Raw genomic sequence first — 22,005 nt, 5'->3', positions numbered from 1 at the left:
GATGCAATGGTTGAATGTATTCTAAAGGCAGACCAACCTCGGTTCAAACTCCATCTCTGCTGTCCGCAAGCTATCTGACTTTGGAAAAGTTCCCTCACCTATAAAATGGGAATTCTGTTATTTATTGTAGGGTTGTTGTGAGAATTGAATGAGATAAGGCATGAAAGCACCTAGCCTTGTGTCGGTCACACTTTAATATTAGTTAACATTAATTAATTAAGGAAAGATAGGGATTTGAGGCCAGAATCATACCCTTTGGAAGTCTTCAGCAATCAAAGACATAGAAAGGGGTCCATACTCTACTTACCTTAGTCTGAAACAGGAGACCTAAGTTATTTTTCAAAGACTTTCAAAAAAAGCAATTGGAGAGGATGCCAGAAATGTAGTGTAAACCTATGTAGCAGTACAATGAACTTCTTGGCAAAGGGGCCAAGAAAAGAGGCAGCAGAAGGAAAATGTAGCCAACAGGGAGGAAAAAATGCTCTGCAGTCCCATGGAGAGGCACTGAGACAACCAGGGCAGCTCCGAGCTCCAGAGCCTCTTGGTGGAACGCTCGTCCATACATCTCCAGGTGGAAGCTGTGGGCTTACCGAGATTTGGCTGGGACATTGCCATGGCCCTCTGAGGCACGGGGGTGGAAGTGGCGGCAGGGTGGAGGTTCATATGATTCAGGGGCTGATTCATTGCCTTCCTCGGGTCTTGCCATGTGGTGATTTTTTCTATGTGACTAAAAGAAGGAAAACAATTATCTTTTGAATTGTGAGCATCATTATCATTATCACCATCACCAATAACAGCATAACAACAGTTAAGTGACGCTGGGATGCAGGCTCTTCCCTTAGGATCTGCTTACAAATGGCTGACAAATTGTGTTTTGTTTTCATCCAAGGACAGCTTTGACCATTTACCCCTCCATCCAAGTTGGGCACACTGGGGACTTTGATGGGCACTCTCTGAACTTAGCTGAACAAACCCAGGACTTAGCTGTCCAGGCTGCCTTTAAGAGCAGCAAGTGGGTTTTCTGCTTGAACTGGCAGATGCCCCAGCTTACATCCCCTCAGCCCTTGAGCAGCCCACACTCCCCAGCCTCTCAGGTGCTTCACAGCCGTCAATCAATGGGATGCCATGGCATGAACTCCTCTCCTGAAGCAGAACCTGTGCTCTCCTGCCCCGCCAGCCCTCCCACACACTCCTAGCTCATGTAATTGACATAATGAGGCTACCTCCACCTGTCCTCAGCCGGAAGGGGCCCTTGAAAGCATCCTAGTCAACACTTCATCACTGAGCTCTTACTAAGCATAGAGCACTGTGGGGGCCACAAAGGTAATACATAAAGCCCTCAAGAAGCTTAGCTTCTACCAAGCAAGGTCACAAGTAAGTCACATAGGAAGGTTGACAAGTGTCAGATTACAGAGAAACTTAGATGTTGAGGCATGAAGGTTTTTGAGATAGAAGATGTGGTCAGACTTTTGATCATACTCTATTTCCAATACTTTTTCGTATGACTCAATCACAGAGAAGCCAGAACAGAAGCTTCTGCTCAGGACTTCCAATACGGCCTCAGAAAAGTGGACGGAACTTCCAGCTTTGCCTACCACCTCCCAAACCATATCTCTCTCTCTCACACACACACACACACACACACACACACACACACACACACACACACACACAATGGTCAAAAATGGTAGGATTGCCTGGTGCTTTGTAGACCCAATCTAGCAACCTCTACTGTGGTGAGAGTTTACTGTATTTTTCTTTTAAAGATGAGTAGATTCATCTGGTGCCACTACTTTGTCTTATGAACGGCATCAGAGAACTTCTTATACCCATCAAAGACAACCAACTTTAGTTCCTGGGTGGCACAAATGGTTAACACTTGACTACTAGCTAAAAGATGGGCGGTTTGAATCCAAAAGGTTGGCAGTTTGAATCCACCCAGAGGCGCCTCTGAAGACAGGCCTATCGATCTGCTTCCAAAAAGTCACAGCCTTGAAAACCCTGTGGAGAGCCTCATGTGGCACCTCTACGGCAATTAACAACAGCAATTTCCTATCATAAAAGGACAACAGACTTTGATAGCAGAAACTGAACGTTATCCCTTTGTTCTGGGCAACTAGGTTTGCCTCTTCCAAACCAGTCGGCAATGTCAACCCCACACACTATTGAGCCTTCCTTCTTTAGACACACATGAAAAGAAGCATGATTGTTATTTCTGTCAAACACCTTTTAATTTCAAATGACAATGACCTCCTTTGATCTTGAATGTAGGGAACCACTCTTCTATTATTAGATTTAATCCTAGATTTTTAGACCCCCCCCCCAACTGGAATTGTATTTGTCTTGTTATCATTTGCTTCGGGTTCCCTCACATTTAAATGCTGCCACTGCTGAAATTCTCCTTCAGATTTCTTCTTCTAACTCTTGAAGTTGCCTCACACTGTTGACCATGAGGAACTCATCCATGGCCTTCAGCAAAAACTTGGATATCTTCCCTAAAAAGGTCTACAAACGAGTGTGAAGAAAGAGTCGGCCTTGTGGCTATAAAGGAGGCCGATGGAGTTTAACTGCTGAGTTTCAATACTGTAAGTACCATCAACAATCGTCTTGTCAATGAACAGGAGAGGGGAAAAAAAGGTCAAAAATGAACTGGAAGGAATAGAAAGGAAAGAACTGAGACTATCTTCAGTTTAACAATTGTAATTCTGTGTCAAGCTTCCATAAAATTCTTTTGTCAACCTCTGGGCAAGTGCGAACGCATAGCCAGTGTCAGGGGGTTTGTCACAGGCCCTGAAAGAGAGGAACCACTTGACGAGGTGGTCAGAGTTAAGCACCAGACTCCCTTTAGCAAAGTTATTAGAGCTAAGAAACGCTTCGACTATTCCTCCAGGACTGTACTATTAAAAACTGTTTTCCAAGGCGGGCATGTCCTACATAAATACTTCCCACTATGGCGACAGGAGGGAAGGAATCCGCCTCTCTTTCTTAAAGCTTTCCTAGACGCTCTGACACCACGGATATTGATGCTGTGTTGGAACCAACATCACCGTCGTTGTTAGCTGCCATCATGCTGGCCCCTAACTCATGGTGACCCCACGCACAACAGAAAGTAATGCTGCCCGGTCCTGTGCCATCCCCATGATAGGCTGGGGATCAAACCTTTGTGATCCATTGGTTTTCACTGGTTGATTTTCAGAAGTAGATCACCAGGCCTTTCTTCCTAGTCAGTCATAGTCTAGAAGCTCCGCTGAAACCTGTGCAGCATCATAGAAACATGCAAACCTCCACTGACAGACAGACGGTGGCTGCACATAAGGTGCATTGGCCGGGGATCGAACCCGGGTCTCCCACATGGAAGGTGAGAATTCTACCACTGAACCATTAGTGAGATATAAAGAACACTGCTGTAGTCAGAAGCTCAGCTACCGGTGGTAGAACTAATACAGGAGCTGGAAAGATACATCTCCAGATCTGGTTTGCCCCGTTGTCCCAGGTGGAGCTCACGACATCCCTCCCATCCTACCAAATGGGCTGTGACTTTGAATCTAGATGAGGACAGGAGCACTCGGCACAGAAAGCCTGCAATTGATGTGGCTGGATGAAGCCCAGCTTGCCTAAGGAGTGCCACGGTGACTCGGTGGCCTCTGTCCCCTGAGACTCAGTGTGGGCTTTCTGGGTGGACACTCCTGCCCTCTGCCTGGTAAGGCTGACCCTGAAGATGTACAACTCACCACATGGCTTCATGTTCCAGAACTTCCACAGGGCCGTGGGAGACTCTGCATCCCACTGTCCACACTCAACAGCCAATGCTTTTCAAGAAGCTTTGTTCCCAGCGGATTTATTAATTAAAAGTGTCAGTCACTGTATTCCCCCAAGACTCAAGTACAAGAAGTGGATGGGAGGGGGCTTTCTTAAGTGAATGGCTCTCATTGCTCCAAAACAAATCTGAGAAGAAAGGCATGCAAATTCCCAGCCTCTGAAGACCCTTCGACCCAAAATCAGCTTAGCCCTAAGACTCAGCTTCTGGGATGTCAAGGGTGGCTCTGTCTGAATGCAAAACACAAAGAAGAGAGTATGGTTCACCAGAGGCACTTCATACATTGCTGGTGGTTTGATTTAAAAACAACTCCTTTTGTTCAAATCATTTAGTGCCTTGGGCTCCCCCACTCCCCCCACCCCATTCCCAAACCCAGGATGTGCCGTTTACTCTTTCACTCTGCTGTCTCATCTCGGCTCCCTCTCTCAAAGTTACTGAGTCATTTCCTTTCTCGGATTTCTCAGTGTAACCTCATTGTTTGCCAGGGCCCACAGTTTAGCTAGATTAATCCTGCTTCCCTGCTACTCCCACCTCCTTCCTGGTTTCACTCCCTTGCTGAGAGTCTCGTGCAAGAGAAAGTCTCTCTGCAGTTTATAAAGTACAATTTCGCTTGGAAAGCTGTATATGCATATATGGATATAACAGGGGCACTGGTGGTGCAAACGGTTAAGTGCTTGTCTGCTAACCCAAATGTTGATGGTTCGAACCCACCCAGTGGCTCTGCAGGTACAAGACCTGGTGATCTGCTTCTGTAAAGATAACAGCCAAGAAAACCCTATGAGACAGTTCTACTCTGTCCTACAGGGTCGCTATGAGTTGAAATCAAATGGATGGCAACAGGTTTGATTTTTTTTTTTTCTTTTGGTTAGCAACCTATTTACAGTGATATCTGCAAGGATGGGTGGGTTTTTGTTTTTGTTTTTTTCTTATCTAAACTCTTCTGCACTTTCCAGATTTTTAGCAGCAACTACGCATTGTTTTCAGTGAAAACAAAAATACTCGTGAAGGTACAAAGAGGAAAACTGACGCATGGATATGCAGTTAGTAAAGACAAACTGCAGCCTTGCCTCTATCTTTGCGTGGCCAAAGTAGAAAGGAAAATGAAATCAATTACTTGGATCCAAGTTGTTTATAAAGAAAAAGAAGACCAGTTCCTCAGGGGAAGGAGCCAAACCAAAAAACCAAACCCGTTGCCGTCAAGTCTGACTCACAGCAACCCTACAGGACAGTAGAACTGCCCCATAGGGTTTCCAAGGAGAAGCTGGTGGATTCGAACTGCCGACCTTTTGGCTAGCAGCCAAGCTCTTAACCACTGCACCACCAGGGCTTCCAGGGGAAGGAATGAAAATTTTAAATAATCCCCGTGGAGTTCCCTGCGTGTTTGTGGTGGACAAGGTGCCTGCAACAAATGTAACGGGGGTGGACTTTTCCCCTTCCTTGGGGAGCCTCTTTGACCGCAACTTCCCAGAGGGCCCCCTTCTTTCAGTCTCAACAAGACCAAGCTGACACCTGCCTCCAACCACATCTGAGTCCCTGCTTAGAGACAGAGGTGTAACTAAGGTATAGCAGGTAAGGCGCGTGCCCTGGGGGCCGTGTGAGGGGAGGCGCTAGTGAGCGGTTTCTACCGGCCATTGCAGTTTCCATCGCCAGCTGGGAGAGATCGTTCAGCAATTTAACACCAATTGCCATAGGCGCTATTTCCCGCAGATAGGCTCTGGCTTAGAAGACTGGCCAGATCGGAAAAGAGTGACAGCTCCAGGGCTCTGGAATCTGCCAAGGTGCAAGAAAGGTGAGCACTTCTCCGAATGGGCGTTTGGCTAGTAACAGCAGCTTATGGAAAACCGTGTTGCATGAAATCGTTTTTTCCTTCTTACTCATGGATTAGGAAAAGCTCTGTGTTTGGGGGTTAAAATGTCATTGACACTAGCAGCACAATGTGGCCAATGATGCACTACACCTGTCCTGTACTTTTTCTTCTGTTCCTTCATCTGGGCAGTGGTGGAACCACCACCCTCCCAGCCACCGTCCCCACTCTGACTGCAACCCTCTCATTAGCTTCCTGGGCTAACTGCGTTAACTTTGCTCCTGTTTCCTCCTCTTTAGCCACTGCTGGTGACACAACAGTGGAGAGCTTGGCTGCTAACCAAAGATTGACGGTTCGAACCCACCCAAGGGCTCGCAAGAGAAAGACCTGGCAATCTGCTTCTATAAAGATTCCAGCCAAGAACACCCTATGGGGCAGTTCTACTGTGTAACACATGGAGTCGCTATGAGTCGGAATTGATTTGACGCCACCGAACAACAATACCACCTCCTTCTTAGGAGTCCCCCAGTAGTACAAACCCAAAGGTTGGAGGTTCAAGTCCACCCAGAGGCTCTTGGAATGAAAAACCTAGCAGTCAACTTCCGAAAAATCAACCATTGAAAACCCTGTGCAGCACAGTTCTAGTCTGACACATGGAGTCACCTTGAGTCGGTGTCGACTCATAGGCAACTGTTTTTTTGGGGGGAGGAGGGGATTATTCCTTCTTGACCTTTCACCTTGATGAGTGCAATAGCCTCCAGGCTTCCCTTCCTCCAGTCTTTCTGGTTTTTCTCCCTCTCTCCAACCCTTCGGAGCCTTGGTGGCGTACTGGTTAAGAGCTTGGCTGCTAACCGAAAGGTCAGCAGTTGGAATCCACCAGCTGCTCCTTGGAAAACCTCTAGGGCAGTTCTACTCTGTCCTACAGGATTGCTGAGTTGTAATCGACTCAGTGGCACTGGGTTTGGTTTGGGTGGGTTCTCCATCCTTTCCCTCATCCTCTATCTCATAATCCATATTCTATATCTTGCCTCCAGACTCATATCCCCAAAGACATCTGGGATGCAAGTCACCCCTGGTCCTTGGTCCCCTTTGCCCATGAAGTAAAAGTACTACTCACATAGGCATCTCCCAGGCAGAGCTATCTCTTGAGAGACATTATGGGTTCTGGGGAGACCACAGTCTTGAAGCTACACAGACCTGGATTTTAATGCGAGCTGTCCCTGCGTGATGTCACTGGACAAGCCATTTAACCCATCTAAGTCTCAGCGCCTACATGCAGGAGACTGGGGTAAAAAAGCTAATGAGTGCTCTGGTTCCTTGTTGTGAGGGTAAAATGGGTCTCTTCTGGGAATCTTGTTGTTATTGGGTGTGGTCGAGTCAGTTTTGAATCATAGTGACCCCATGTGACAGAGAAGAAGAATTGCCTCATAGGGTTCTCTTGGCTGTAATCTTTACGGAACCAGATGGATCACCATGTCTTTTTCCCACAGAGCCTCTGGGTAGGTTCGAATCACCAACCTTTTGGTACTTAACCATTGTGCCACCAGGGCTCCTTCTGGGAATCTTAGGACTGCCGAAGTCACCTACAGATTTCAGACCAGTCCACCAAGCTCCTAAATTCACGGACGCAGCTGTGAGTGTGTGGAAGGCTGGTAACATTTGGTTCAAGTTTCTTCAACAAGCGCGGGTTGTACACCTACTATGCACAAGGCTCTGGATAGGTATAAAAATGAAAAGCCTTTTGTAAATATAAACCCCCCGGAGCTAGCAGCAGAACCATAAAGCCAAGGATTAAATCTTATCTGTTAGAACAGACGCCACGGGCTTCTTACCACTCAGGAAAAGGCCTGGAGTTTGTGGATGACTCCAACCCCCAGTCCATGACCCTATTACACCGATTTTATGGAAGGAAGCCACACAGCAAAGACTTGCTGAAATAGAGAAGGTCTACGTAATACATTTTGTATTGCTGGAAGCATACAAAAGATATAAAAATAGGAATGATTACAAAAGTGCTTCATTTTGAAAAGGCTAGGGTTCTCAGCAACATGCTGCTTATTTCTCTGAGCAACGATTTCATCTTCAAATATAAATATTTCTACTTTTTACTCCTCCTCCTTCTTTTGGCCCCCCTTATTTAAATATATTAGAGTTTCCTATTAATGTCAGACGTTACTCAGGGCTCCCTACCATAAACCCTGGGTGGTGCAAATGATTAACACTCAGCTGCTAATCAAGAGTTTGCAGGTTCAAGTCCACCCAGAGGCACCTCGGGAGAAAGCCCTGGTGATCTACTTCTGAAAAATCAGCCATCGAAAACCCTGTGGAGCACAGTTCTACTCCGACACATATGGGGTCACCGTGAGTCGGAGTCGACTCCATGGTAACCGGTTACAAACAACAAAGCTGTGAGGACAGGGCTTAGACGCAGCCTCCAACCTGCTCTTCTTCTTACCCACAACCTAGATAGACAGTTAAAGAGAACCACACCTCTAGGATGCGAGTTTAAAGGCAGCCTGGGGTCATAAAACCAAGGCTACCAGGTTCAAACCTCAACTCACACTCAATGCTACATTTATTTCTTCATCCCTCTGGTAATCACAGTCCCTGTTTAACCTCTTCCTGGACTCCCTCTGGGTTTTTGTGGGCTCCTATTTCTCTTCTAATGGGGTCTACACTCTTCTGGAGGCAGAAAGGACCTGGTGGACAGGACAAAGTGCTCTGCACACAGTAGACATTTAAAAAATAATATGCCCATAACCCCCATAATCCTCACATGCCCAGTTTAAGGTATAAATAAATTGTTTCAGTTTTTAAAATCAAACTTGAAAAATTGTTTTTTAACTTACGAAACCAATTCACCACCTTCTTGACATTACAACAAACGTGTACACCGAAGACAGTTCACTTAAAAATGGCTACATGAAATCATTTTGCAATTTGCTTTTTGTGAGTCTTTACACCAGTTCAATGAGACCCACCAGTGTTAAAAAGAGTATTTGGAACATGTTTGGATGACGTTAATAAATTCCCAGATAGGGCTTGTCAAGGAAATTTGGCCCGTTGTCAATGGACAACAAATGCTATGCCCAATTTTTAATCTTGTACCAGATGGCAAGAAGGCTTGCACAAGATTACATCAAAGTTTTTAAATGTTCTCCTGTTAGAAGGCAAACATGCAAAAGCTAGTTTACTTTTTTGGTGTATGTCAGGGATAAATGCTGCCTGTATTTAAATTAAACATGCTAGCTGTGTGTTGCTATATAAACTTCAAGACCTAAGAAATGACACAGTCCTGGTGGTTCAGTAGTTAAGAGCTTGGCTGCTAACCAAAAGGTTGCCAGTTCAATCCACCAGCCGCTCCTTGGAAACCCTATGGGGCAGTTCTACTCTGTCCTGTAGGGTTGCTATAAGTTGGAATTGACTCGATGGCAACGGGTTTGGTTTTTTTGTTTTTGATCTTGCTCATATCTTGCACTTCTTTGAGTGGTACTTTTTTTTTTTTGGTCAATGGTACTTAGCTCTTGCACAGAGGTGGGTCATAACCACAAAACAAGGACAGCTGGAAAACACACTAATTCTCCCAGGCCCATATGCACACTCTTTTTCCAGGTACCTCCTCTTCTGTCTCCTAACACAGAACACAGTGGGGGCCCCATCGCTGTGGGGGCTGCCGTCACCAAAGCTGCTCAGCTCACCACCCACGTCTAAGCTGGTGACCCAGCCAGATCTCTCTCATAATCTTAAGATTAGCAGTCATCCTGTACAATCGCCCCCTCTGCTTAAACCTATCAATCCGGCTGCATAACGGGGAGTTGGTTCTTGAACTTCAATACATTGATAACTGGAATTAAAATCCTGGCTCTCCATCCAGTGGCTGAATAGAAATGTAGCTTATGTTTTCATTTATTTCTAAAGCAATCAACCTCCTTCCCAAGTTACCATTCTTCCTACTGCTATCCCAATGAATGATTCTTTGTCCCGAAGCAGCTGTCATACACTATAATCGGTTACAGGTCTTCTCCTATAGTCCCCAAATCCTAAATAGCACCATCTCTTGCTAGTCTAGTGCATTGGAATAAAAGACACAAAAAGGTAAAGCTGGGATGCAAATGTACATAGCTGACACATCCGTCAACAAAACATTCATATCATTAAACCCTAAAGCAATAAAAACTGACTCTTGTGCCACACAACAAAAGAGACTTGCATAACAGAAGTACGTTGGATGAAAAAGCTCACCCTTCTTTGAAACCACAAAGAATTTATAGTTAAAAAGTTCTGGTCAGGTTCCCCTTAAGACAGCTAGCTCATCAAGCATAGTTGGCAGTCTATGACACAGGACTAATAACTCATATATAAATAGGGGATTTTTTAGGATCCTCTAATAATAGATGATACAAGACCAGAAGCGTTATTTTGGTGTACGCTTCCGGTCTCTACCATTCACTTGCCAATTCAAAAAATTTCAGAGTTCTCTGGAATTTCGAATGAATGGCAGGGGTTGTATTTTTAACTATCAGGCTCTAATCCTCGACTTGCACCACAGCCCTGCCAAGAAGCCTCCACTTGTTTAAATTAGCAGCAGTAGCAGCAGCAGCGTGAAAGATCTATTAGTACTTCCAGCACAGCCAGCTGTGGTGATACATCTACCTCAAATCTTCTGCGCTGAGCACCACTGACATTTCTGCAGACTCACTCTGTCTGAACCTATCTCGTCAGGCGGGTGGTAGCTGAGACAAGCAGAGCCGCTGTCAGCCCCCAGGGAGCAGTGTGAGCAGACTTAAGACTGTAATATCCGTGGTTCCTGCAGGGATTTATTTACCAGAGTTCTGACTCTGTCTCTAGAGTGGGAAAGAAGGGGGACACTATGAACCTGCCACTTCTCGGGGAAAACCCACTTGGGAAGCCAGTGACTCATCAACACAGCCCCACGAGTGACTCACGAGCCTCACTTCAGAGCGTGAGGAGTCAACCATTGTGTGGCTGATACTCCGTCATCAGCTCCCAGCACGCCAATGTCACCCAACACAGGCAAACGTGACTTTGCCTCTGCAAACGGAGCCAAACTCTTACTTCACCTCATTTTTCCTACTTTCGGAAAACACAAGAAGGAAAAGAGAAGGAGAAGCAGTTCTTGTTTGCTTGCTTGCCCTAGGCCAGAAGCCATACTGAAGAACTTTGACTGTCTAAGCAAAGGTTATTATCCACACCCAGCATTTCTCCCCTCCTCTCATGTCAGGATCAATAATGCTATTAAAGAAGGAGAAACCACCTTAAGTTTCTTGTGTTGAAAATGAACAAAATTATTAAGAGTTCATTTCGCTATGTGTTATTATTTCCAGATATTGAGTAGAAGATATGCACTTGATAGAGTTTTTATTCCACTTTTCCCCTTTACCTCCAGACAAAAACATGAGATGGTGATGGTAAAGATGAGGGTCCTTATAAGTGATGAATTCTAGAATTATCAATAGGAAGCAGCATGCATTCATTCATTGATTCATTTGACAAGCATTTATAGTGGGGCTGCATCTTCCACGGAGATTCAGTTCCAAAACTGGCTTTGGCCAAGTGTGGAATGTGGTGAACATTACCACTGAAAATCCTTTAAATGGCCCGTAATGTACAACATACTAGGTTTTGTGTATATGATTTTGTCTTTTAAAAAGTCCAAAGTTCCTTCCAGGGTTACGGTATGGTGATGTTTCTTTGGCTCAGCTCCGGAAGAAGTGATGCTGTATCCAAATACATACATAGGGATTTGCTGGAAGCACAATGTTGACTATGGATATTGTGCTGAGTGCCTGGAGGGTCTTTTGGTCTGGGATGGACATAACAGAAGGTGACTTCACCACAGCCCTCACAGAGGTGACAATCAAATCTGTGGGGAGGGTGGCAGTGAAGCAGTGATTGGTGTGGTGGTTAAGAGAACAGACACTGTGGTTACTGTTATAAAGGGTCCCAAGCCTGACAGTCTGTCTCTATAGCTAATGTTAGATAAGCTCCCCATATCAGCTTCACCTGACATCTGGGAAGTGGCTTTAACCTCGCAATCAATTTTTAAACGAAGTTAGTTTTTAAGCCACTGAGCTACTCTAACTACTAAAATATTTTGAAAACTGTTTTTCCAGGCATTCTGTGCCCCGACACATGTTATTTTTCCAGCTGTTCTTAAATGGGACATTACACACGGATGGCCTGCTCCTAAGCCACTCCAAATGTAAAATCCTTCAAGGTTAAAGCTTCTGCTACACGCCTTTCTCTTTTTTCTAATGGGGCCAAATGACTTAAATGTCACTCGCCAAAAAAAAGAGGGTAAGGCCTCATAATACCAAGAACTCTTTTGGGTTGGCCTAGCATTCACTGTCAAAAAGAACATTTCAAGATCTATCCTGAAGTACAACGCTGTCAGTGATAGAATAATATCCATACGCCTACAAGGAAGACCAGTTAATATGGCTATTATTCAAATTTACACACCAACCATTCATGCCAAAGATGAGGAAACTGAAGATTTTTATTAACTTCTGCAGTCTGAAATTGATCAAACATGCAATCAAGATGCATTGATAATTACTGGTGATTGGAATTCAAAAATTGGGGGAAAAAAAGAAGGATCAGTAGCTGGAAAATACGGCCTCAGTGATAGAAACGACACTGGAGATCATATGATAGAATTTTGCAAGACCAGCGACCTACTCATTGAAAATACCTTTTTCAACAACATAAATGGTGACTATACACGTGGACCTGGCCAGATGGAATACACAGGAATCAAATCAATTCTGTGGAAAGAGACGATGGAGAAGCTCAACATCTTCAGTCAGAACAAGGCCAGGGGATGACTGCAGAACAGACCATCAATTGCTCATATGCAAGTTCAAGTTGAAGCTGAAGAAAATTAAAACAAGTCCACGAGAGCCAAAGTACAACCTTGAGTATATCCCACCTGAATTTAGAGACTGTCTCAAGAATAGATTTGACCCATTGAACACTACTGACCAAAGACCAGACAAGTTATGGGATGACATCAAGGACATCATACACGAAGAACGCAAAAGGTCGTTAAAAAGACAGGAAAGAAAGAAAAGATCAAAATGGATGCCAGAAGAGAGTCTGAAATTTGCCCTTGAATGTAGAGTAGCTGAAGCGAATGGAAGAAATGATGAAGTAAAAGAGATGAACAGAAGATTTCAAAGGGCAGCTCTAGAAGATAAAGTATTACAATGAAATATGCAAAGACCTGGCGTTAGAAAACCGAAAGGAAGAACACGTTCAGCATTTCTCAAGCTGAAACAATGGAAGTAAAAATTTAAGCCTGGAGTTGCAATACTGAAGGCTTCTATGGGCAAAATACTGAATGACGCAGGAAACATCAAAAGAAGATGGAAGGAATACAGAGAGTCACTGTACCAAAAAGCATTGGTTGATGGTTCAGCCATTTCAGGAGGTAGCAAATGATTAAGAACTGATGGTACTGAAGGAAGAAGTCCAAGCTGCACTGAAGGCATTGAAGAAAAAAAGCCTCCAGGAATTGACAGAATACCAATTGAGGTGTTTCAACAAATGGAGGCAATGCTGGAAGCACCCTCTCGTCTATGCCAAGAAATTTGGAAGACAGCTACCTGGCCAACTGACTGGAAGAGATCCATATTTGTGCCCATTCCAAAGAAAGGTGATCCAACAGAATGTGAAAATTATCAAACAATATCATTAATATCACACGCAAGTAAAATTTTGCTGAATATAATTCAAAAACAGTTCCAGCAATACATCAACAGGTAACTGCCAGAAATTCAAGCCGGATTCAGAGGAGGACATGGAATGAGGGATATCACTACTGATGTCAGATGGATCCTGGCTGAAAGCAGAGAATACCAGAAAGATGTTTACCTGTGTTTTATTGACTATGCTAAGGCATTCAAGTCTGTGGCTCATAGCAAATTACGGATAACATTGCGAAGAATGAGAATTCCAGAACACTCAACTGTGTTCACGCAGAACCTGTACACAGATCAGGAGGCAGTGGTTCGAACAGAACAAGGGGATACTGCGTGGTTTAAAGTCGGGAAAAATGTCCATCAGGGTTGTATCCTTTCACCATACTTATCCAATCTGTATGCTGAGCAAATAATCCGAGAAGCCGGACTGTATAAAGAAGAATGCAGCATCAGGATTGGAGAACACTCATTAACAACCTGCATATGCAGATGACACAACCTTGCTTGCTGAAATTGAAGAGGACTTGAAGCACTTACTGATGAAGATCAAAGACCACAATCTTCCGTACGGATTACACCTCAACATAAACAAAACAAAAATTCTCACAACCGGACCAAGATCATGATAAACAGTGAAAAGACTGAAGTTGTCAAGGATTTCATTTTCATTTCCAACGCCCATGGAAGCTGCAGTGAAGAAACTAAACAAGAAATCAGCACAAGCTATTCAGCCTCACGTTTAAAGCAGAAAGGGGATTTTAGCTTGAAGTAAAAAGCACAAGATCGAATGCTAGCGAGGAGAGTAACATGATGAAAAATTTGAAAAAAAGTGATGAAAAATTTGGCAGCATTTGTGGGTGATGGTTGCACAATGCGATTAATGTAATTGATAGCACTGAACTGTATACCTAGATAATGTTGTGTTAGATGTATATATTTACAACAATAATAACAAAAAAGAGAGTACCTAATAGCTTGTCATCTTTCCTAACAGAAATGTTCAAGAAGTTTTAGGTTAATTTAGTTTTTTAATCATTTATAAGAAGGAAGCAATATTTTCAAAATGTGAGGGTATAGATCAGGTACAGAAATTCAAGAAGCTTCTGTGACTTCAACTGATGGAAAAACAAATTTAGACTTAAGGGGGGAAAAGTACTGTAGTGTTACACAAAGTGAGTTTATGCAAACTCCAAATAGATTAAATTTGTTCCCACAAGTGGATGTTAAAAAAAAAAGTACTATTGCTTTAAGTTTGCTTTATTTAACAATGCACAAAACTATGTATCTGTTTTAATTATGACTATTTCCCCATCTAAACCTCCTCTCTTCTTCGATACCCATTGCCGTTGAGTCAATTCCGACTCATGGCAACCCTGATAGAAATTCTCATACAAAAGAAACACCTATTTGTGTGTGTGTAAAACTTTTTATTTTGATACAATTTTAAACTTCTCTAATGTTAGAGAGAACATCTCACATCCCTATACATCACAGTCAAACATAACTCCCAACCAACGCAACAAGTATGCAAAATGTATTGGCAAGGGTATCCTTTGCAGTTTTGCTTATGTCTTAAATGTGTGATGATAGAATGATTAAATTATGGTACAGACACACAATGAAACACTGAGCAGATATTATAAACGATATAGATCTATATTTGTTAAAATGGAAAGATGTCCACATATATTGCTGGTACAGAGATCGGGGGGGGAGGGAGAAAGGAGAGAGGGAGAGAAAAAGATATGAGGGAGGATTAGGTTTTACTCATATCTTGAGATTTTTGTGTATTTTTTTCATTTTGTACAGTGAGCATTGTTTCTAATCAGAAAAAAAAGAGAATGAGAAAACTATCCTCCCCCAAACGAACTCACTCCATGCTTAAAAAACTAATGTTGCATTCCACATTTGAACCCATAACTGCTAATTAGTGTCTGAAAATAATTCCACAGGTAGGGTGTAGGGTTGAAATCTTGTCAGTCCCTTAACTGTGAATTGGAGAAGGCGCCATCATAATACTCCCGTGAATGCTTAGCCTAAAGGTGCTCTGAGCCAGGAAGAGGCACAAAACGGGGGAAGGGGGAGGTAGTAGGAGGAAGGGATAAAGAGGATCAAGGGAAATTCTATAATTAAGCAATATTTTATGGAGGCTTCTGGCAGCTGTTGGAGCGAGTGGGAGAATCTGAAAGAGCTGTCGACAGACACCCAAGCAGCCTCGCCCGGGGCAGATCAAGTGGGGCCTGTCATTCTGTCCAACTGTCTACACTTCACAGGACAATCTGGGCATCTTATATCCAGCACCTGTCAGCTTTGGAGACTCCCAGCTGTGGTACTGTTACTGCTGTCATCTGCCTAATCCAGAAGGGAGAGGCATTTAGTGTATCTAGAAAGAAAGATTAGGATGAAAATATCTTTGATTGTTCTTATGAAAGCGAATGCATGCCTCATGTAACTGTGTTTGTTTTCTTCTTGTCCGCCCTGGAGTTTTTCTTTCTTTTTTTTTTAATTAAAGGAAGTTTCATGTAGAAACCCACCCTTGCAGCTGTATTTTTCATTTTTAACCCCCATGTTAATTATATATTCACTACAAATAATGGTTTAAATTTAGTCTGATGACCACCTGCAAGGCTCCTTTTCATCCCACTACGAGGTACATCCTGCCTCAGATCCTTTACGCAATTCCCATTGACTTGGACAGGAACTCTATAAGGAATGAAACAGGATATAGACCATAATAATTGTCAGAGGAAATGGTCTTTTCTTTACAGGATGCATTTAAATTTTTCCTTTCCATGAGACTTTTTAAAAATGGTGTTGAATTGAAGGAGACTTGAAATAAGCTTTCGGCTTCTTGCTAGTTCCAACGATGGACTGAGTGCAGGAGGCCTGGCAAGCAGCATACATTCAAAAACTACTCGTGGAATAAAGGAATTGAATAAAGGAATGAATGAATGAACACACTTAATGGGTTGCCTTCAGCATATCATTTTGCCTTTCAGTCTCTATATCAAATTAATCTTAGTCACATCTTCTACATCTTTATCTATTAAGACTCATAAAGCTCACCCAGGAATATTAGTTCTTTACTTGTCCCAGAAAGGGCATGAATGCTAGATAATATTATGACATTCTCTAAAGCAAACTAAAATATATCAGTTCATTCTTGTTCAATTCAACAAACTGGTAAATTGAGCCTCTACCAGGTGCCATGCACCCCGGACCCTGAAAGTATACCATGTCCGGCACACAGTAGACACTCAATAAATAAATACTTGTTGAATGAAGGAATGAACTGGTAATAATATTCCTAATAATGGTAGTCATGATAATCATGCTTCATATTAGTCATATATCATAATATTCAAAATAATTATATTGATAATAATTATAATAGTCGACACACTAATGTAGCACTTTCTTGCTTCAAACATTATCTTAATTTGATCCTCACATAACGGGTCTATTAATCTCCATTTTTAAGATCCAGAAACTGAGTTGGGAGAAGCTAAGTGACTTAAACAAAGTCCTCAAGTTTCTAAGTGGCAGAGCAGGGAGTCAAATCTTGTTCTGATAGGCAAGTCATGATACTGCCTGTGAACTGAAACAGGCTGAAGTGCGTAATCTGGGCCATTAGGAAGGAAGGAAGGAAAAGTGGGTATGGACAGTCAGTTCTGCTGATAACCTGATGTTTTCCTAGAACAACATCTCCTGCAGCTCGGCCTTCGGAGGTAAGGGGCCCACAAGATAGCTTCTTCCCCCTCCAGCTTCAATAACAAACCACCAGCCCTCCTTGTCCCTCCTGAAGCCTGGGAGTTATGTAATGTGTGAGTTTGCCTGCAAAGCTGACCTTTTAACTGACTGGTTTTAATCAGGCCCATATTGTCAAGAAAACAGACTCTCGTGACAGTAAAACAAATCAGCTCCATGTGATCCTGTGGTTGATGTTAGAGAGAAAGGAGGACATAAAAACACTGCCTTAAACACATAAAATAAATACCAAGCAGAACCCAAATGCTCTGCTACGATTTTAAAGGAAGAGGTAAAAGGACTCTGAAGACGGATTTGATGATGCAAAAGTAGCAACAGAATACGCTGTGAGCATTACCGGAAGACTGAGCCGGAGCTGGGGGTGCGATTTATAAAGGTCTTCCCTCTTGGGAAGCCAAAGCCTGTTTCTTCAGAAACCAGTCTCAGACAATAACAGCTTCAGCCTGACTTGCCTTCTAGTTAATGTTAAATACTGGGAAAAATATTCAAATAGGGTTAGTGTTTTATAAAATAGATGTGTTCGTTGTACAATATAGTTAAAAACAAAAACAAAAACAAACTAGTTGCCACTGAGTCGACTCTGATTCACAGCGACCCTACAGGACAGAGTAGAAGGCCCCATGGCGTTTCCAAGGAGCGGCTGGTGGATTCGAACTGTCGACCTTCTGGTTAGCAGCCGAGCTCTTAACCACTGTACCACCAGGGCTCCCTAGTAGGTCCCTAGCCTTTATAATTCATTATAATTACTTATCAGAAATTTGACATACACATAATCTTTTCTATTGAATTTTTTTCCAAAAAAGATTGTTGAGATAAATTCCAATTTTCTTAAGTTTTTACCATTAGCCTTGCAAGATAATATTTTACACCTTCAACATTTTATATTTTTAATATTCACACAAAGTACATTTTTATGATGTGCTCTAAAAATAGTTACATTAGAAAGACACACTTCATTTGGGGTTAGGATTTGCACTCACTTTTAAATAAGTTTTTGAGAAAAGGTTCACGTGTGCATATTTAGACACATAATAAATGTGATGATTAATACAAAAGTGCAGAAAAATGTACAAATGTTAGCCAGCATATCGTATGTTGCCCAGTGTGAAAAAAGGTGTTGTTGTTGTCAGGGGCCATCAAGTCAGTTTCCACTCATAGTGACCCCATATTGCACAGTAACCTCTTAGGACACTGTTGAAGAATGTAACCCAATGGCATTGCTCTGTACATGCAGAAATTATTGAGTGAATGTATGTTTTGTTGTGTGTATTTCCACTAAAAATAAAAAAGAAGCCTATTATTTCTTACATTGAGAAGTAATCAAGGAGAATATGACAAAGACTTGAATTTATACGACTATCTAAATCAACTTTTCATTGTTTCTCCCCTCTTCCTCCCAATGGCTGATTTTTTGGAAGTAGATAGCCAGGTCTTTCTTCCAAGGTGCCTCTAACCTCCAACATTTCGGTTAGCAGCTGAGTACATTGACTGCTTGCACCACAGAGGGGCCCCTATCTACAGTTTCTTGAACATCACATTTTTGTCAACATGATCCTACAAAGAGGTCTAAGATAAGCCAAGCAATCAAGCATTAGTCTATAAAAATTCCCATAATACTGATAATTAGTTTGGACACAAAGATGAAAGTGTGTGTGAGGTAGGGTTGGTCAACACTAAGTCCCTGCTGGACAATTAGGGGGAAAGCCATTTCTGAGAGCCAAGGACATCACCTAGTAGATGGACCATATCTGCCATTTCAGTCTAAGATCTACTTCTCAGGTAGCAAAAGCTTTCAGGCTTACCCACACTGTCTGTCAGGAGATACAGTTATGGGGCAGGGTAAACTCAAGTGGGTTCTATAGGACATTAGCCCTAGAAAACACCACCCTTATCATAAGCTTGGGAAATACTGAATGTTATGTTTCCTAAAATTTACATAATACATGGGCATATAAAAGTTTCTAGGTTTAAATGAGTTTAGCCTAGCATTTCTCTGATTTATCTTAGGTGTAATCTTTTTTTTTTTTTCGCTTAATTATTAATACCCTGTAGAATACATTTTGGGAAGTGAATTACAGAATATACTCCTTATGGTATTTATTCCAAGCTTGGCTTCAAATTCAATTCAGCAGCATTGTCTGACTACTCACTACACTTCAGACATTAGAGGAATATTTTCATACCCACAGACCAGAAGAAACTACAGGGAGTTCCTACTGAGTCATCGGGCAAATGTGAGTATGATGCTATGAAGCCCCGGTTCCAAAGCATCCCACAATGACAAAGTTTACCCAAAGCAGAGCTAATATAGAGATAGACAGATAAGACAGGTAGACAGACAGACAGATAATCGATAAACGTCTCTGTCGAGTCGATTCCAACTCATACGGACCCTACAGGACAGAGTAGAACTGCCCCATGGGGTTTCCAAGGAGCAGCTGGTGGATTCCAACTGCCTACCTTTTGGTTAGCAGCCAAGCTCTTAACCACTGCACCACCAGGGCTCCAACAGATAGACAGAGATAGGCATACACTGGCATATAGGTACACATGAAATGTACACACACATTTCCATATACGAAAGCTTGAAATTAAACCTGGAGTTTTTAAAAAGAGAACTGAGTTGTTTGCACCCAGAAGCTTTTGGTCCCCCCACCTTTTAAATTGCTTTTTAAAAAAGTTATTGTGGTAACATTTGTACACACAAAAAAATTGCCATTTTAACTATTTTTAAGTGTACAATTCAGTGACATTCACTGTTGTGTGACCATCACCACTATCTATTTCCAAAACCCTTTCATCACCCCAAACACAAACTCAGTACCCATTAAGCAATAATTCCCCATTCCCAACTCCCCCCAGCCCTTGCTAACCATTAATACATTTTAGTCTCTGTGCACTTTGCTTATTCTAGATGTTTCATTAAGTGAGATCACACAAAATTTGTCCTTTTGTGATTGACTTATTTTATTCAGCATAATGTTTGTAAGATTCATCCATAGTGTAGGATGTATCCCTGGTGGTGCAGCTCGCCTGCTAACCAAAAGGTTGGCTATTCGAATCCACCCTACCAGCCACTCCTTGGAAACCCTGTGGGAGTTCTGCTCTGTCCTGTTGGGTTGCTATGAGTCGGAACTGACTCCACAGCAACGGGTTGGGTTGGGTTGGGTTGGGTTTGGTTTATCAGAACTGCACTTTTCTTTATGGCTGAATAAAATTGTGTGTATATACCACATTTTACGTATCCTTTCATGTGTTAATGGACACTTGGGTTGTATCCACCTTTTGGTTATTGTGAATAGCACTGCAATGAAACCTTCCCTTTCTTCGAAAAGCAGGAGCCTGTGCATACCTATTCTTAGTATGCTTTCGAAATGCAGCCTCCCTTGGTTCGAGGTCACAGCTGCGGCAGAGCATGCTGGTGGCTCCTCTCATTCCCTTGAAACAACTGGTGGGAACTGAGCACTAGGTCGTCAACCAGCTGTTCAATCTTGCTTTCTAACTTTAGCAAGTCCTTAGCCATTAATGTCACCAGGGCACACCATGTTGAAAACCACACCAGTGGAGGTAGATTCCTATCCCCCTAAAAAACTCCAGGCACAGAGTCAAGTCACACTCCTGTGCCTACTGCACTATCACCCAGACACAGAAAGCAGGACTCGTGTGACCTGACTTATGTGGGCACACTGGTGATCTGTGAAGGCTAAAATAGACACCAGCAATGAGCACGTCTCCACCTCTCCCCAGTGGGGGCAGTGGTGGTTCAATGGTAGAACGTTCGCCTTCCAGGCGAGAGAACTCGGTTGATTCTGGGCCAATGGATCTCAAATGCAGTCACCACATTTATCAGTGGAGGCTTGCCTATTGCTGTGATGCTGAACAGGTTTCAGTGAGGCTTCCATACTAGGCAGAAATGACCATCTACTTCCGAACATCAGCCTGTGAAAACCCTGTGGACCACAGTGGTCTAAGCCAACGCCCATCATGGGGATGACGCAGGACCAGGCAGTGTTTAGTTCCATTGGCCATGGAGTTGCCATGAGTCTGGGGCTGGCTCAATGACAGCTAACAACATCTCTTCCCAATTTAGCACATTAGAAAACTACCTATCAGCAATGGCAGAGCCAAACAGTTTAAAGTCTAGAAGACCATGAAAACCAAGCCTGGGTTCAGGAGACTTGCACCTACAGCGTGCTGTCTGTAGACTTTATAACCAAAATGCAGGATGCATGCTTTCCCACAGTGTTAACGCACCATACAATTTTCATAAAGCCCTCATGATGTAATTTAAAAAACCCATTCCCATCGAGTTGATTCCAACTCATAGCGACCCTATAGGACACAGTAGAAATGCCCCATGGGGTTTCCAAGGAGCGGCTGGTGGATTTGAACTGCCGACCTTTTGGTTAGCAGCCGAGCTCTTAACCACTTCGCCACCAGGGCTCCCATAATGTAATTTCTTGTACTTAATTGACTGTACAAGCCCCCATCCTGGTTTTCTTTCCTTCTTTCTTAACTGCGTGCTCATTGTAATTACTTGCCAGGAGATTCCAGAATTATTTGACTGTTTATTATCCTTTGACAGTTACTAATTAAAATAATTTCTTTCAGTGAAGAGTTGCTCTTTTTTTTTTTTTTTTCTGAACTCGCTTCAACATGGCTCACTACGAAAGAGAACTCTAAGAATGCCTTGCTAAGCTCCCCTGTAATTCACTGCCTCCATTGTGAACATATGCGGGGACTTAAAAAACATTAAACGACTTGCACAAATGGAAGCAAAATGCCCTTTGAGTTCTATTGATAACTTAACCTTTAATGTTTTGGATGAAATCCCAATTCTCAGGAAGCAGGGGGAGACATTGCATGAAGCCATTATGGACAATATCGCTGTG

General features: G+C 42.8%; 1 protein-coding gene across 3 annotated transcripts in view; it reads right to left on the bottom strand.

Annotated features, from left to right (window-relative positions):
- The window catches only part of WWTR1 (WW domain containing transcription regulator 1), a 159,813-nt gene that overhangs the window by 53,874 nt on the left and 83,934 nt on the right, over nt 1-22,005 (bottom strand). For all 3 annotated transcript variants that reach the window (XM_004379197.1, XM_023733838.1, XM_004379196.1), the window contains one exon: nt 591-727. In XM_004379197.1, the coding sequence (XP_004379254.1) occupies nt 591-727 (137 nt within the window). The remainder of the gene's footprint in view (nt 1-590; nt 728-22,005) is intronic.

The sequence above is a fragment of the Trichechus manatus genome, unplaced genomic scaffold (genome assembly GCF_000243295.1).
Source record: "Trichechus manatus latirostris isolate Lorelei unplaced genomic scaffold, TriManLat1.0 scaffold00062, whole genome shotgun sequence".
Classification (NCBI taxonomy): domain Eukaryota; kingdom Metazoa; phylum Chordata; class Mammalia; order Sirenia; family Trichechidae; genus Trichechus; species Trichechus manatus.
This window is presented reverse-complemented; position numbering and strand designations above follow the sequence as displayed.